Source organism: Hordeum vulgare, chromosome 4H (assembly GCF_904849725.1).
Source record: "Hordeum vulgare subsp. vulgare chromosome 4H, MorexV3_pseudomolecules_assembly, whole genome shotgun sequence".
NCBI lineage: Eukaryota > Viridiplantae > Streptophyta > Magnoliopsida > Poales > Poaceae > Hordeum > Hordeum vulgare.
This window is the reverse complement of record NC_058521.1, coordinates 288,286,205-288,299,953: the sequence shown is the minus strand read 5'-3', so window position 1 is coordinate 288,299,953 and position 13,749 is coordinate 288,286,205. Positions and strand designations below refer to the sequence as shown.

Genomic DNA, 13,749 nt, shown 5'->3' with positions numbered 1-13,749 from the left:
TCGTATGTGATTATGTCCTCCTTGTTAGAGATCGTGCTAGAATTCCTATTTCTAGTCTCTGTCGTAGATTCGATATGTTCATCTATTATACTAGCCCGCATAATTAGATCAACCTCTGTTATTGCCGTCATAATTTACTTATTGTTTATTCGTATTAAATCTTGTATTAATTTACTCATATATTCAAAAGTAAATGTCAGCAAGTCTTCTCATTGTTCTTTGTGTTTGAAGAATCTGGACATGGGAGGTGGTGATCATGATGATCGTGAGATTGAGTATGATGATGAAGACATTGTGGTTGACATTGCTAGCAAATGTAGCTTATGATGTTTATCTTGTAATACATGATTTGCTTGGGAAGGATGTGCCTGTTCAAGGCTTCATATTTCTGTCTTGCTATTTGATTAGTGATATGCCGATAATATTCAGAATCGGAACGAGTATGCTCGTAAGACATTTTGGTTGATGCTACTCTTAATTATTTAGCCTTTTAGGTGAACCCTCAGTTTTTTTAAAACCTGGACTGTAGAACAATAGTTCTATGGTATATTTTCATTAAATAAAATAAAGATGTACATAGATGAATTACAATCAGCTTGCAGCTGCAACTATCCAATACCAGTTTTTTCAAACATGGAAACAATTCAACTGCTTAGCTTATCCTCTCCCCAGATGAGTGGATATAGAAACTTTGCTTTAGTTCTGTGTCTGACTAGCATGAGGTCCTGTTTTAACTTGAACTTCTAGCTCATGGTACTTGATCTTTCATTCCTGAAAAGCACTCCATTCCTTTGCATCCAGATTTTCCAACATCCCAAAATTATAATGTCCATAGCGATTCCTTTTGGCAAAATATGATGCAACATAACCACCTCATCATAGAAGGAAATTCCTCTTTTCTTTGTGGGCGGATTTCAGATCAACAATGTTGTGCAAAGGTGCAGTCCCAAAATAGATGAAGAATGCTTTCCTCACAATTTTCGTTACAAAGAACATAACTATAGGATGGTATGAGAAATTATTTCTCTTGAGAAGACTCCTTGTACTTACTCTATCACCAAGTGCAAGCCAAAGGAAGAACTTGTGCCTAATTCTGCTTGCACTTTGCCACAACCACTTGAAGATGCAGTGACTTTCAGAGTTTCCTGTGAGAAATTTATATACCTGCTTGGATGAATAGAGATTCTTGTGCCAGGCATATGACCAAATATAATTTTCATCATATAGAATGATCCGATTGATATCATGATGTAGAGTAATGAATTGAGTATGTGCTCGGATGGACAGTGGTCTGTCAAATTTCCCTCCAAAATCATGTGCATTTACCATACTAGCAACAGTTGTGTCATTGGAGGTAACAAAAGAGTGAAGCTCTGGGTATTGTGATGCCAGTGGTTGCTCTTTCCATGTGTCTCCCAAAAGAGGACTTTCTTCCCAGATCCAAGTGTGCATTTGGAAAATTCTTTATATATAGGGATAAGTTTAATAAGAGATTTCCACCAGAAAGATCCCTCAGATTTGCGAGTGGGGGGAGAGCCTCCATAGTAAGTTTCCCAAAATGAGATACCCAAGGCAGATTGTGTTTGTTGAAGAATTTGTGCAGGTTCTTAAGAAGCAGAGCTTTATTCTGAGTTGCTAAATCAAGAACTCCCAGTCCTCCTCGGGTTTTTGGCTTGCACACTAAGTCCCAAGATATCATGGCTTGGCCCATTTGATCAGTATCATATTTTCTCCAGAAACAATGCTTCGAATATTTGTTGACCTTATCAACTACCCCTACTGGGAAGGCTAGATTGCACATGAAGTAAGTGGGTGATGAGTTGTATACTGATTTGATTAATTGTAGTCTTCCATCATAGGATATGAGGATGGAACAGCCTGCAATTCTTCTCTCATTTCTTTGCATCATGGGAGAAAAGCCATCAATCTTGAGCTTGTTCGTACTCAGAGGCAATCCCAAATAAGTGAAAGGAAAAGAGCCAACTTGACATCCTATAGAGTTCTTGATAGCTTCCAAATTTTTAGGGCTTACATTAATGGGAATAATCACTGATTTATGATAGTTCACACTGAGTCCAATCTGTGCAGTGAAATGCAAGAGATTTCTAACTTGGCTTACTTGAGAGGTGTCAGCTGGTAGTACCAAAATAGTGTCATCAACATACTGTATCGCTGGAAAATCAGGGCATGATTGTCTGATGAGTGGAGGGGAAACAATGGTGTTTCTCATTGCTTCATTAAGAATGGATTGGAGCAAGTCTGCTGCTAGAACAAAGAGCAGAGGGGGGGAAAGGGCCTCCCTGCCTGACTCCCCTTTCACAATGGAAAATTTTCTCTGGTATTCCATTAAGTAACATTGCTGATGTTTCTGAGCTGAAAATGTCGGTTTTTCTGGAGGTCCAATGCGAGAGTAGCATAGACATGTCTTTACTTTTGCTGTCATAATCTGCCTTTCACATACACATACATGTGGAAGTGTCAAATTCTTTTCAGTGTCGTTCAATGTAAGTCAAGGCGACTACCTTAACCATCAGTTCCAAGAACAGTACAAAAAGAGTTTGGTTGGCCATCTCTTTGTGAATTATTACGAAATTTTGACTTTGTCTATTTATTGCAACCTAGCATAAAGAACTTGTGATGTCTGACAAAAAAAAACTCTTGGATATCAAAAATGGATTTTATGGGTAGTGATGTGTGCTGAACTAATTCCATGTTGCTGTAAATGCAACTGATGTGGATGCCGAGACAGAGCGGGGGAGCAATGTAGGGGATGCTCCATCAGCTGCGGGTGAAGAAGCAAAGCCATAAAAAGTTTAGAGGCAATGGCATCATTACAATGATGATCATGATATCCATATCTAGACACGAGGTACAATTTTGGCGTGCCCCTGAAGTTGGGTAGAGGTGGTGGTGGTAGCTTTTGCCCTGGCCTGGGACTATCTGTAGTGTTTGACGGACGGCACTGCTTTGCATTATGTTATTCTGCACTTTTTGTTTATTGTAGACCTGCTACTGTATGGTAACTACATGAGATTGTGGTGTCACGTATCTCAGATAATACAGTATAAGATTGGTTACTGTTGATGGAAACATAAAATAGCTTAAATTTAGGCAATATGTAGAGGTATATACAGTATTTAGTAGTCGGCAACGATTGCCATATGATACTATTCCCCAGTTCCTCATCACACACCAAAGGACAAGAAAACTCTACTGCAGATACATATGCAAAAAGTGACACGACACTAGGAGATAAAACGCCATGTTAAACTGGCATTGCTATGAATGTATCTGATCAGCTGTCGGGTACTCTCATGCTAAGTACTTCGGGTGATGGCCGAAGAGTGCAAACCATTTCCCTAGTTTTCCCAAAATAGACCTGCAGTCAAGGCAATGCGTCGTCATTTGAGATAAAAAAAATCTCACAAGATCAAAAAAAAAAAAGTTGCAATGAAGCTGATACCTGGTCCAGTGAATTTCTCAGCTTGCCCTCCATCTCTTCTATCATTTTCCCCATGTTAACCAGATGCCCATCTGCCACAGCAAGGGTCATGCTCATCTGAAAACCCAACATACAGACAGCTTAGCAAGCAATTTCTAATCAACGAAAAGTTGCATCACACCTGCCTAGCTAGCTAAAACAACCATCCATCGAGCACAATTAAGCCTCCAAACCAAAACCAATGGCGACATTTACAACTTAGAATTGCAAATAGACATACTAGTTTACTACTAGATTGTACTGTTGACACACAATTGATCTACTACAAGTGCAGAGTTTATATTGATGATGGAATCTGTTCTGTTAATACACACATCAACAGTTGTGGAAAGCGGCGACGCAGGACATGCTTATATCTCACATAGCACCTTCCCATGATATGAAGAGGGAGGGAAGGTTAACCTGCCGCCTAATTGACCCGGACAAGTTGAAAGTTCCCGATTGCTTGTTATCTGTTGTCAATGACAGCATAACAGTGCTGTTCAAGCAGTAATGTGCTGCTCCTTCCTCTTCAGGACCAACCTATTGAATTACATTAACATTCTTGTCAAGTCATGAGGTAACCAAAGACAACAGCAATGAGGAGAAAGTGGGCCTAATAATTGACATCTTCATGGATAGTGTATCTTGAGCCACCTGGATAACATGAATTGCATCCCACGAACCTATTTGCATATAACCTCTTTTCCCTTGTCCATCTGGAACCACAAAATGAAACAGAAGACAATTGAATAGACTATATGCGGTTAACTAATAAGATGAGATGAAGCACTCGAACAGACCTTTCTTTATTAAGAAGCATGCAATGAAACTCTCATCTTCATCCTCCCAAATGTACACAGATGAGATCCCACCTTCATAGTACCTAATTGCCAACAAAAGGTCGAATTACATGCGTTAGCTGTGCGTTCACCTACTATATATTAACACCTCTATACCAGATAGTGTAATCTTCTACAAGTGATAACATTCCGTCATGCTGCATGTGCTTAGTATATTACTGCACAAAAAGGGCAAGTAAATAAAATATTAATCTTACTGATCACGGTAGACAGAGAAAACCTCATTTGCCTCGACTTCAAGATTCCTCATCTCTTCTGAGGGAACTGTCCCGTCTTCTAAAGGAGGCTCATATATGTTGGACCAAGGTGATCTGCAAGGCAACTCAATATCAACAAATGAGAAACAAATTCGAATCAAGAACGGGAATCACATCCACTAATTCATCTCTTTGCACTAATTTTCTCGATGCATTTACTTATTGGATCATTTGGTTTGTTTGGTAAGGCTAAAGCTTGATAATTTACAGTCATGACTAGTGGAACTGAACAAAGTTGCATTAGAATATACGACTAGCGATATACTCCCTCCTTCCCATAATCTTGGGCATCTAACGTTTGTGCATGAAAATTAGTGAGTTGTCGTTGGCTGGGAGAGCAAAAGTGCCTCCGCGATCTCCTTTGATTAAGTACTTCGCACAAACTCCTCTGTTGTGGGATTGGAAGGCGAGGTGGGGTCCCTTCGTCGGGAGATAAATGCGAGAGAGGAAGATGACGTGGGGTAACTGCAATAGATAACCGACTGGCCAATTTTTTTCCTTCCCAGAAAATTAGCTATCGTTAGGGATGGTTGTAATGGAAGGAGAGATGAAGACATGTACGCCCTACATTATGGGATTACATGCAAAAGATTATACGCCCACCATTTTGGTTAGAAGGGAATATCAATGTAAGCAAGATTACATCAGGCAGTACAACAAAAGAAGACAAATGTAGCAATGTATGGTGTGAAATAGCAACCACCTAATCCTAGGTCCCTCCAAGGCATCCTTTCACATTTTCCTTTCTCGTTTTGATTCATTCATTATGTATTCTTACATTCATTCATGGCCGTTAGATCTACCGGTACAGTGCAGTCTTCTTCGGTATCTCCCAACCATTCTATTCTAGTCCTCATCCAACTGAACCTTTCAGATTTCCCCAATGTCATGCTGCCTTCTCAGCTTCCCCTTCTTCCTGTTCTGTCTCCACCCAAATGATTAGAACCCATCTGTAGCAAAAATCCACCCATACTCGTTGCTTTTCTCGCTAACTAACTAATGCTCCAAACCACATGCATGAGCAGTCACGTGTGTTTGTGCACTGAATTCTCCCATTCACTCAAAATCTCCTAATGAATCTTCACGATAGGCTCCTCTTCCTTTGTTTCTACAGCAGCAGCTGCTCTGTCTCCTCCACATTCTTCTGTTTCTATGGCTCCAATATGAATGAGACCCATACACCATGGTCCCCTCCGCTGCAGCAACACAGCCATATGAACAGCATCATAAATGCCAGCCTCTATTTCATGAACTTCTCTTCCTTTCTATATGTTTCCCATTTTCCCAATGTTTGTTTCCTTCTAGGGCCGAAGCCAGGACGATCACAAGTATAGTACGACATATGTTTGGAATTATGTCAACAATAAATCATCTCAAATGTTAAAATTCATAGTTTACCAAAAACTGAGAAAAGACTTCAAATTGATAAGAAATACATATGTTTGGCTTTTTTTTTTTAACAAAAATGTATATAGCTCTACTGTCAGTGTTCACCAATGTGTCGATCCAAATTTTCGGCAGTAGCGCAGATTTGAGATTGAGGGAATTGGCATGAAAAATTGTCTTCGTTTTCAACTAACAAAGTATGGCCAAAGAAAGGCAGAAGGGAGTATATTGTAATACCGTATACGTACCTTGCCTAATTATCTGGTTGTGGCTGGACGTACGCAAGCGACCAAGGACGATCAGCGGCAGCCGTTCTATTCGCCACTACTCTGCTGCTTCACAAGCCGGCAATCAAGTCCAAGGTCAACGACTTGGGACCGGCGGCAGACGTCCTAACGGTATGGTGGCGAGATAGATCGATAGATCTTAGATCTGATCGTGGGGCGAGGGCAGAACGACCGACCGCATCCATGACCTATTGTCTACACGTGGGCATGAGGTAGATGGGCTATTTTTGTTGCTTTGTGGGCTTTGGTGCGTGCACAAGTACGTGCATCTGTGTCATACCCAAGGGCCATGACCCTCTTCTTATCCAGGGCCTTCCCGATGGAATGGACCATGGGCCGTGGGCTATGACCAGCTACACAAACAGGCAGAGGGCTTATAAAGGAGGAGAAGTTAGACTGAGGAGGGCAGCGAAGAATTAAAACGATCTGAACTTCTCATCTCCTTGCTCCCGTTCCTCACCCCTCCTGCTACTGTATCCTCTCCTTGCTGATTTCTCATCCCCAATCTTCATTGTATCTCCAACTTGTATGAAGGATTGGTACTGACCAGTTTGTCCATCTCATCTCTGTACTTGGGTCGTGACAATCTGGGCTTAATTAACGTAATCAGGAAGTTATGTACGGCCATTAGCGCTAATGTATACACGTATAGTAGTAGCCCCTGCTATATTTCTTTGAGGGGGGGGGCGATTGTTTGGGATGGGGGGAAGGGTTAGCCCCTGCTCGCCCCCCTCAGTTTGCTTTACTTTTAGTGGCGACACATTACTGCAACATGCAGATGGACCAAGGATGAAAGGCAGTGTGCAGGTAACGTACATTGTGTGTTCTACAAGATGTGATATTCTTCTTCCCTTTTTTCTCGTCTGCTTTTTATGTTTCGGCTCTGTTGTTCATTTGTTGCCCTGCTTTCTCAATGTTGCAGAAGATGTGATAATACAAACGTACCAATGATACAGTGTGGGGTCTATGAATAAATTGGTTCGTTGATCTGACAACAGATTATGTTATTTGTGGCACTCTTGATATGAAAGTAGTGAATACTTTTCTATAGCATTTCAATGCTATAAACCACCCTATGACGCAAGTAGAGTATGCATGTGTTGTGTTTGATACAACGTCTTCCTCACTTCCTTACAAAGCTTGCATTGCTCAATTTGGTCTCTGGGCAGAAAGCGGTTAATTGATCTGATAGGTTGATGTACCATGTCATGATATGATTTATGAGCATGCGATCAGGGATGAATACCTTCATAGCTTGTCATCTCAATGAAGTGCTACAAGCAGCCGTTGTGTTTGGCTAGAATGTCTCCCCTTGCCCATATGCCATCTTACAGGAAATTTTTTACAACAACAACAAAGCCTTTAGTCCCAAACAAGTTGGGGTAGAGAGCTGAAACCCATAAGATCTCGCAACCAACTCATGGTTCTGGCACATGGATAGCTAGCTTCCACGCACCCCTGTCCATGGACAGATTTTCTTTTACCATTTGTTTGATGATTCATGAGTCATTTTCCTGTTCATCCAGAAAATGCTTGTGCATTGGAGAAATGTGATGTGGGGAGCCTCTTTCACCTACAATAGTGTGGTTGCAGAGACCAAACAGTTTTGCAAATTTTAGAGTAAGTTACCTGATGACTAACTGGACTACGAAGTGCCATATTTAGATACGGTGTATGTTGTGTCTACTATCTTCTTCAAAGACAAATGCTATCATCTTACCAGCCTTTAACATTGTATAGTCTAGAAATTCCCGCAGCAATATGTTGTGTGTCACCTAGTTCATAGGATGATTTCGTCCCGCAATGCATATGATTATAGAAAGCACAAGTTAAATGGAAATAAGGGAGGTATCAAGGGTTTGCTGACCGGTAAGAATCGGCGTCGCGGTTATACTCACAAAGAATGTACTCCTTATTGTTCTCCTTATCCATGCAAACCTGCAATGTTTACAACGTTCAGAGGGGGGGAAAAGAGGGGGGGGGGGATGAGAAACAAGTAATGGAATGTGTTAGTTTGGAGAGAAGGGATTATGTGCATCGATAATTCTCATTGATCGTGCAACAGGCACATATATAGGTACAAGGGGTGCGACCGGTGTCTTGTCTCCCAAGAAACAAGTAAATACAGAGGGGAGAGAGAGACTACAGGTACGACATACAAACCCGGACCTACATACGTACAAACATGTTCAACACCCCCCGTAGTCGAAGTGTTGCCAGTGACGCAAAGACTGGACCGAAAACTCTCGAAGGTCGAGGTAGGGAGTCCCTTCATCATCACATAGGCAAACTGCTCATCGATGGGCACATGCAAAACTCGAACACGAAAGTGCGACATGCTCCCAAACAAAGTGAATGTCGATCTCAATATGCTTCGTCCGGCGATGATGAACGGGATTGGCAGAGAGGTACACCGCGGAGACATTGTCACGGTAGACAATCGTGGCCTTGGGAACCTCACATAGCAACTCCTGAAGCAGCTGTCGTAGCCAGGAACACTCTCGACGGCGTTAGCCACAGCTCGGTACTCGGCCTCAGCGCTTGATCGTGAAACCGTGGGCTGCCATTTAGGCGACCACGAGATCAGAGAGGGGCCGAGGTAGACACAGTAGCCAGAGGTGGAGCGTCTGGTGTCGGGACACCCAGCCCAGTCGGCGTCGGAGTAGGCAATGAGGGTGGTGTCAGAGGATGCCGTCAGGGTGATTCCCATAGCCGTGGTGCCACGTATGTACCGGAGGATACGTCTCACCAGAGCCCAATGAGTGTCACGTGGGGCGTGCATGTGAAGACACACCTGCTGAACAGCATACTGAAGATCCGGCCGCGTCAGCGTGAGGTACTGGAGAGCACCGACGATGGAGCGGTAGAAAGGAGCGTCGGACACCGGAGATCCCTCGACGGCGGACACCTTCGCCTTTGTGTCAACAGGCGTGGAAGCAGGCTTGCAATTAAGCATTCCTGCTCGCTCGAGTAGCTCGTGAGCGTACTTCTGCTGATGCAGAAAGAAGCCAGTGGCATGACGAACAACCTCGATGCCGAGGAAGAAGTGGAGAGCCCCCAAATCCTTGAGAGCGAACTCAGTGCCAAGACGAGCGGTGATCTGCTGCAGTAGCGCTGGCGATGACGCGGTCAGGATGATGTCGATGTACAGGAGAAGGTACGCAGTGGCGGCTCCCTGGTGATAAACAAACAGGGAGGCATCGGACCGGGTGGACCGGAACCCCTTCTGCTGAAGAAAGGCCGCAATCCGCTGGTACCAGGCCCGAGGAGCCTGCTTCAGCCCATAAAGAGAACGGGAGAGCAGGCACACATGGTCCGGATAAGAGGTGTCGACAAAACCAGTCGGCTGCTGGCAAAACACCTGCTCGTCGAGATGGCCATGCAAGAAAGCATTGGACACATCGAGCTGGTGAACTGGCCAATCGCAAGAGGCAGCTAGCTGGAGGACTGCGCGAATCGTGCCCGGTTTGGCAACCGGGGCGAAGGTGTCGATGAAGTACAGGCCGGCGCGCTGTCGGAAACCGCGCACCACCGAACGCACCTTATAGCGCTCGAGAGAACCGTCAGGGCGAGTCTTGTGGCGAAAGACCCACTTGCCAGTGATGACATTGGCATGGGGAGGTCGCGGGAAGCTACCACGTACGGTTACTGTAGGGCATCGAACTCCTCATGCATGACAGCGAGCCAGTTCGGATCCCGTAGGGCTGCGCGAACGGAGGTGGGCACTAGAGACAGAGCCGAGGTAGACACCAATGTAGTCGCCTGGTGGGACCGAGCCGGAGGCCTCGGCGACAGGGGCACCCGAGGGAGCGCTGGAGACAGCGACAGCCGGATCCAAGGCGGCTATGAGGCCCCCGGAGGAGGTGGCCACGGTGGAGGGTGCGGAGCGCATACGCGCAGCCGGGGCCGTGGCAGTGCTCGGCAACGAAGCGGGTGGCTTGATGGAGGTGGTGGCAGGGGCGAGCCGTACCGCAGATGGCGCCGAAGGGAGCGCGGGTGGTGACGGTACCTGCTGAAATGGGAACACGAATTCATCAAAGTAAATGTGTCGCGATGTATAAACTCGGTGGGACACTGGATCATAGCACCGGTAACCTTTCGTGTTGGGAGGATAACCGAGAAAGATGCAAGGAACCGAGCGGGGAGCGAGTTTATGAGGGGTGGTGGACGTCGTGCTAGGATAACAGAGACACCCGAAAATGCAAAGACCATCATAAGATGGGGCCACACCGAAGAGGAGTTGGTGAGGAGCATAGTTCCAGCGAGGGCGACACGGGCGGATGTTAATGAGGAGGCTGGCTGTGGCAAGAGCATCCGGCCAGAACCGCGGTGGCACGTTGGAGTGGAAGAGCAACGCGCGAACACAGTCGTTAAGGATGCGAATGACGCGCTCAGCACGACCATTTTGCTGGGAAGTGTAAGGACAAGTGAAACGAAAGACGGTGCCATGAGCCGCAAGGAGGTGTCGAATGACGGCGTTGTCAAACTCTTTTCCGTTGTCAATTTGTAATGCAAGGATAGGACGACGGAATTGTGTGGTGACGTAGGAATAAAAGGTGTTGAGTGTGGCGATGGCGAGTGCCGAGTGTAGGGCGGCGAGTAGTGAGGGATCCCACGGAGGCGGCGCCTGGGGCAGGTAGAACCCGCCATAAGGTGGCGCGGGTGCGGCGCCATAGCCACCCGGGGCCGGCGATGCAGGGAGGGTCGGGTAGGGTGCAACGTGAGGCGCGGCGCCGGGCCTGGCGAGATAGGCCTGGTGGCTCGACGAAGGAGGCCCAAGGAGACCCGGGACGAGAGCCCTAGGCACTGGAATGGAGTACGCATGGACGACTCCCGTCCATGGGTTGGTGTCGTAGGTCCATGGCGGGGAGGGTTGGTGCTGACGAGGCGCCACCCCGGGCGTCGGGCCGCCCCCTGGCGGTTGCTGCTGCTTGCAGCCACCCCCGCGACGGTTGTCGCGCCGCCCACCGCCCTGCTGCGGCTGGTGGGGAGCAGCGAGAGGAGCCGAAGCCACAGGCGGGAGAGGGTAGAACCCCGGAGGCGGGTAAGGCGGTTGCTGCTGCCGAGGTGCAGGCGGGGCGGGTTGTGGCGGGGCGCCACGAGAGGTGCCGACGGCGAGGGCCTGGTGCTGCACGCGCTTCTTCACCCCTTTCATCCGGTGCTCCTCCAACTTCAAGTATGCCAAAACTTGGGGAAGGAGCGGTCCGGCATCAAGGTGAGGTTGCCGGCGGCGTTGCCAAAGTCCTCGTTGAGGCCGGCAGTCAGCGTGCTGAGAAGAAGGTCGTCATCAACCTTGGCGCCGATGTCGCGGAGCTCATCCGACAACTGCTTGAGGCGGCGGAAGTAATCATCGATGCACTGGTCATCCTGATGACAGGCAAAAAATTCCTGTTGTTGAAAAATGCGACGCTGAAGCTTGTTGTCTGTGAAGAGTCCGTTGAGCTTGACTCACACGGTGCGGGCATCATCTCCATCACTCACGACCATGTGAAACGGGTCCTTGGAGATGGTGGTGAAGAACCACCGGATGAGCGTGGCTTCGATTGCAATCCACTCGGGGTCGTCTCCCATGGTGCGCGAGTCGACGGTGCCATCGATGTGATCCACGAGATTCTCCTCATGGAAGAGAAGCGAGAAGTAGGTTTTCCACATGTAGTACGTGGAGTTGGTGGCGTCGAGGATCACGGGAACGCGGTCTTGGATGGAGATGTCGCGGATGGCAGCAGGATCTGGACCGGCAAAGGGGTTGGTGTAGGAGGAGGCGACGGACATGGTGGCGGCGCGCGAGGGGAAGGGCGGCGGCTAGGGTTTAGGGAGGGAGAGCGGCGGCGCGGCTGGAGAGGCGGCGCGACGGCTGGTGGATGGCGCGGCTGCGGGAGGGAAGGGACAGCGGCGTGGGAAGGTAGTGGTGGCGGCGCGGGGTGGCGGCGGCAGATGGCGGCGACGGGATGGCCGGGGGCAGCGGCTAGGGTTGCGGAAGCTGTTTAGCGAAGGATCGATACGGTGAATGATACCATGTTAGTTTGGAGAGAAGGGATTATGTGCATCGATAATTCTCATTGATCGTGCAACAGGCACATACATAGATATAAGGGGTGCGACTGTTGTCTTGTATCCCAGGAAACAAGTAAATACAGAGGGGAGAGAGACACTACAGGTACGACGTACAAACCCGGACACAATGAAATCAATTGCTTCTATTAGAACATTTTTAAAAAATATCGCCTAAAACAACCTTTAGCGGGGTTGGTTAGAGCCACTCAAGTAACATATCCAGTTGTGCAAGTTAGATTTAAGCACCAAAACGTAGAATGCAATAGCCATTCTATTCGACTTTATCGAATGACGTAAAAGGAGGGCGTGCCATAAACCTAAAGGAGGTGGATTTCTTGCCTAAATTCAACACAGAAAAGGAATCAATGGCAGCATGCCCGCTGAGCAATTACAGGAAATATTTTCGACGCAGTTTAATTGAATACATATCCGAATCAGTAAGCTAGAAGTGGTGTAAACGCGGAGCAGGAAACGGCGGCTGCTTACCTGGAGCGGGAGGTCAACTTGGGAGAGGAGGTCGAGGGAGTGGTCGGGGAGGAGGGAGAGCAACGCGTTGAGCGCCGTCTCGGTGCTCCCCGGCGGCATCCGCCGCATCAGATCCATCGCCGGCTCCATGTATCCTCCCCGCCCTCTTCTTGGATCCAACTCCTCTCTGCTTCTTCCTCTCCGTCTCTGGTGCTTGTCCTAATTCAGTTCCCTATGCTGTTTCCTTTTTTTTCTCGTTCCCCCTTCCGTTTACTTATTTTTATGTTAGGACCCTCCTAACTGCCAAACATTAGCCAGGGGAGGTGGTACATGCGAACGATTCAATATTGGAAGGACACCGCTAGGATCAGACTACTGATTCCTTGTCTCCCATTGGATTAGAAACATGTTAGCCGTCCAATCTGATAGCATGGCACGTATATGGTTTCTTAAATTGGTTTGTTAATTGATTGCTTTGTGTAACTGTTTTCGCTAAACACGCCTGGCATCCTCAGGTTGGCTATAGTAGGAGTAACTTAGGTAATATCATGTTTTTGAAACTAACAAATATGTCGATGTGGTACATAATTAAAGATGAAAAAGAGAGTTAGAGTAATATGGATAGATACCGTAACATCTTAAATGTTATGCTACTATGTGTCATGCATGTTAATAAATGAAGTTATATATGATACTTCCTCCGTTTCTAAATATAAGTCTTTCTAGAGATTCTACTAGGAGACTACATACGGATGTATATAGACATTTTTTAGAGTATAGATTTATTCATTTTGTTTCGTATGTAGTCTCCTAGTGAAATCTTTTAAAAGACTTATATTAAGGAACGGATGGAGTACTATGCACTATAGAGGTAATATCATACTCCCTCTGTAAACTAATATAAAAACGTTTAGATTACTACTTTAGTGATCTAAACACTCTTATATTTCTTTACG

At 46.5% G+C, this 13,749-nt stretch overlaps 1 protein-coding gene across 1 annotated transcript; it reads right to left on the bottom strand.

Moving 5' to 3' along the window:
- Positions 1-3,080: 3,080 nt before the first annotated feature.
- On the bottom strand, positions 3,081-13,042 carry LOC123448518 (probable F-actin-capping protein subunit beta). The gene is made up of 8 exons (XM_045125434.1): positions 12,815-13,042; positions 8,142-8,212; positions 4,542-4,655; positions 4,285-4,367; positions 4,139-4,200; positions 3,905-4,024; positions 3,464-3,559; positions 3,081-3,379 (listed from the first exon to the last, which is right to left on the bottom strand). The coding sequence occupies exons 1-8, from the start codon at positions 12,941-12,943 to the stop codon at positions 3,296-3,298; spliced, it is 759 nt and encodes a 252-aa protein (XP_044981369.1). The 5' UTR covers positions 12,944-13,042; the 3' UTR covers positions 3,081-3,295.
- Positions 13,043-13,749: the final 707 nt, after the last annotated feature.

Excerpts from the sequence above, each read along its gene's own strand:
- LOC123448518 (XM_045125434.1), bottom strand. The coding sequence starts at position 12,943 with ATGGAGCCGGCGATGGATCTGATGCGGCGGATGCCGCCGGGGAGCACC. Across the intron at positions 4,368-4,541 it reads TTCTCTGTCTACCGTGATCA|GTACTATGAAGGTGGGATCT; the intron begins GTAAGATTAATA and ends GTTGGCAATTAG. Across the intron at positions 3,380-3,463 it reads TGAGAAATTCACTGGACCAG|GTCTATTTTGGGAAAACTAG; the intron begins GTATCAGCTTCA and ends CCTTGACTGCAG.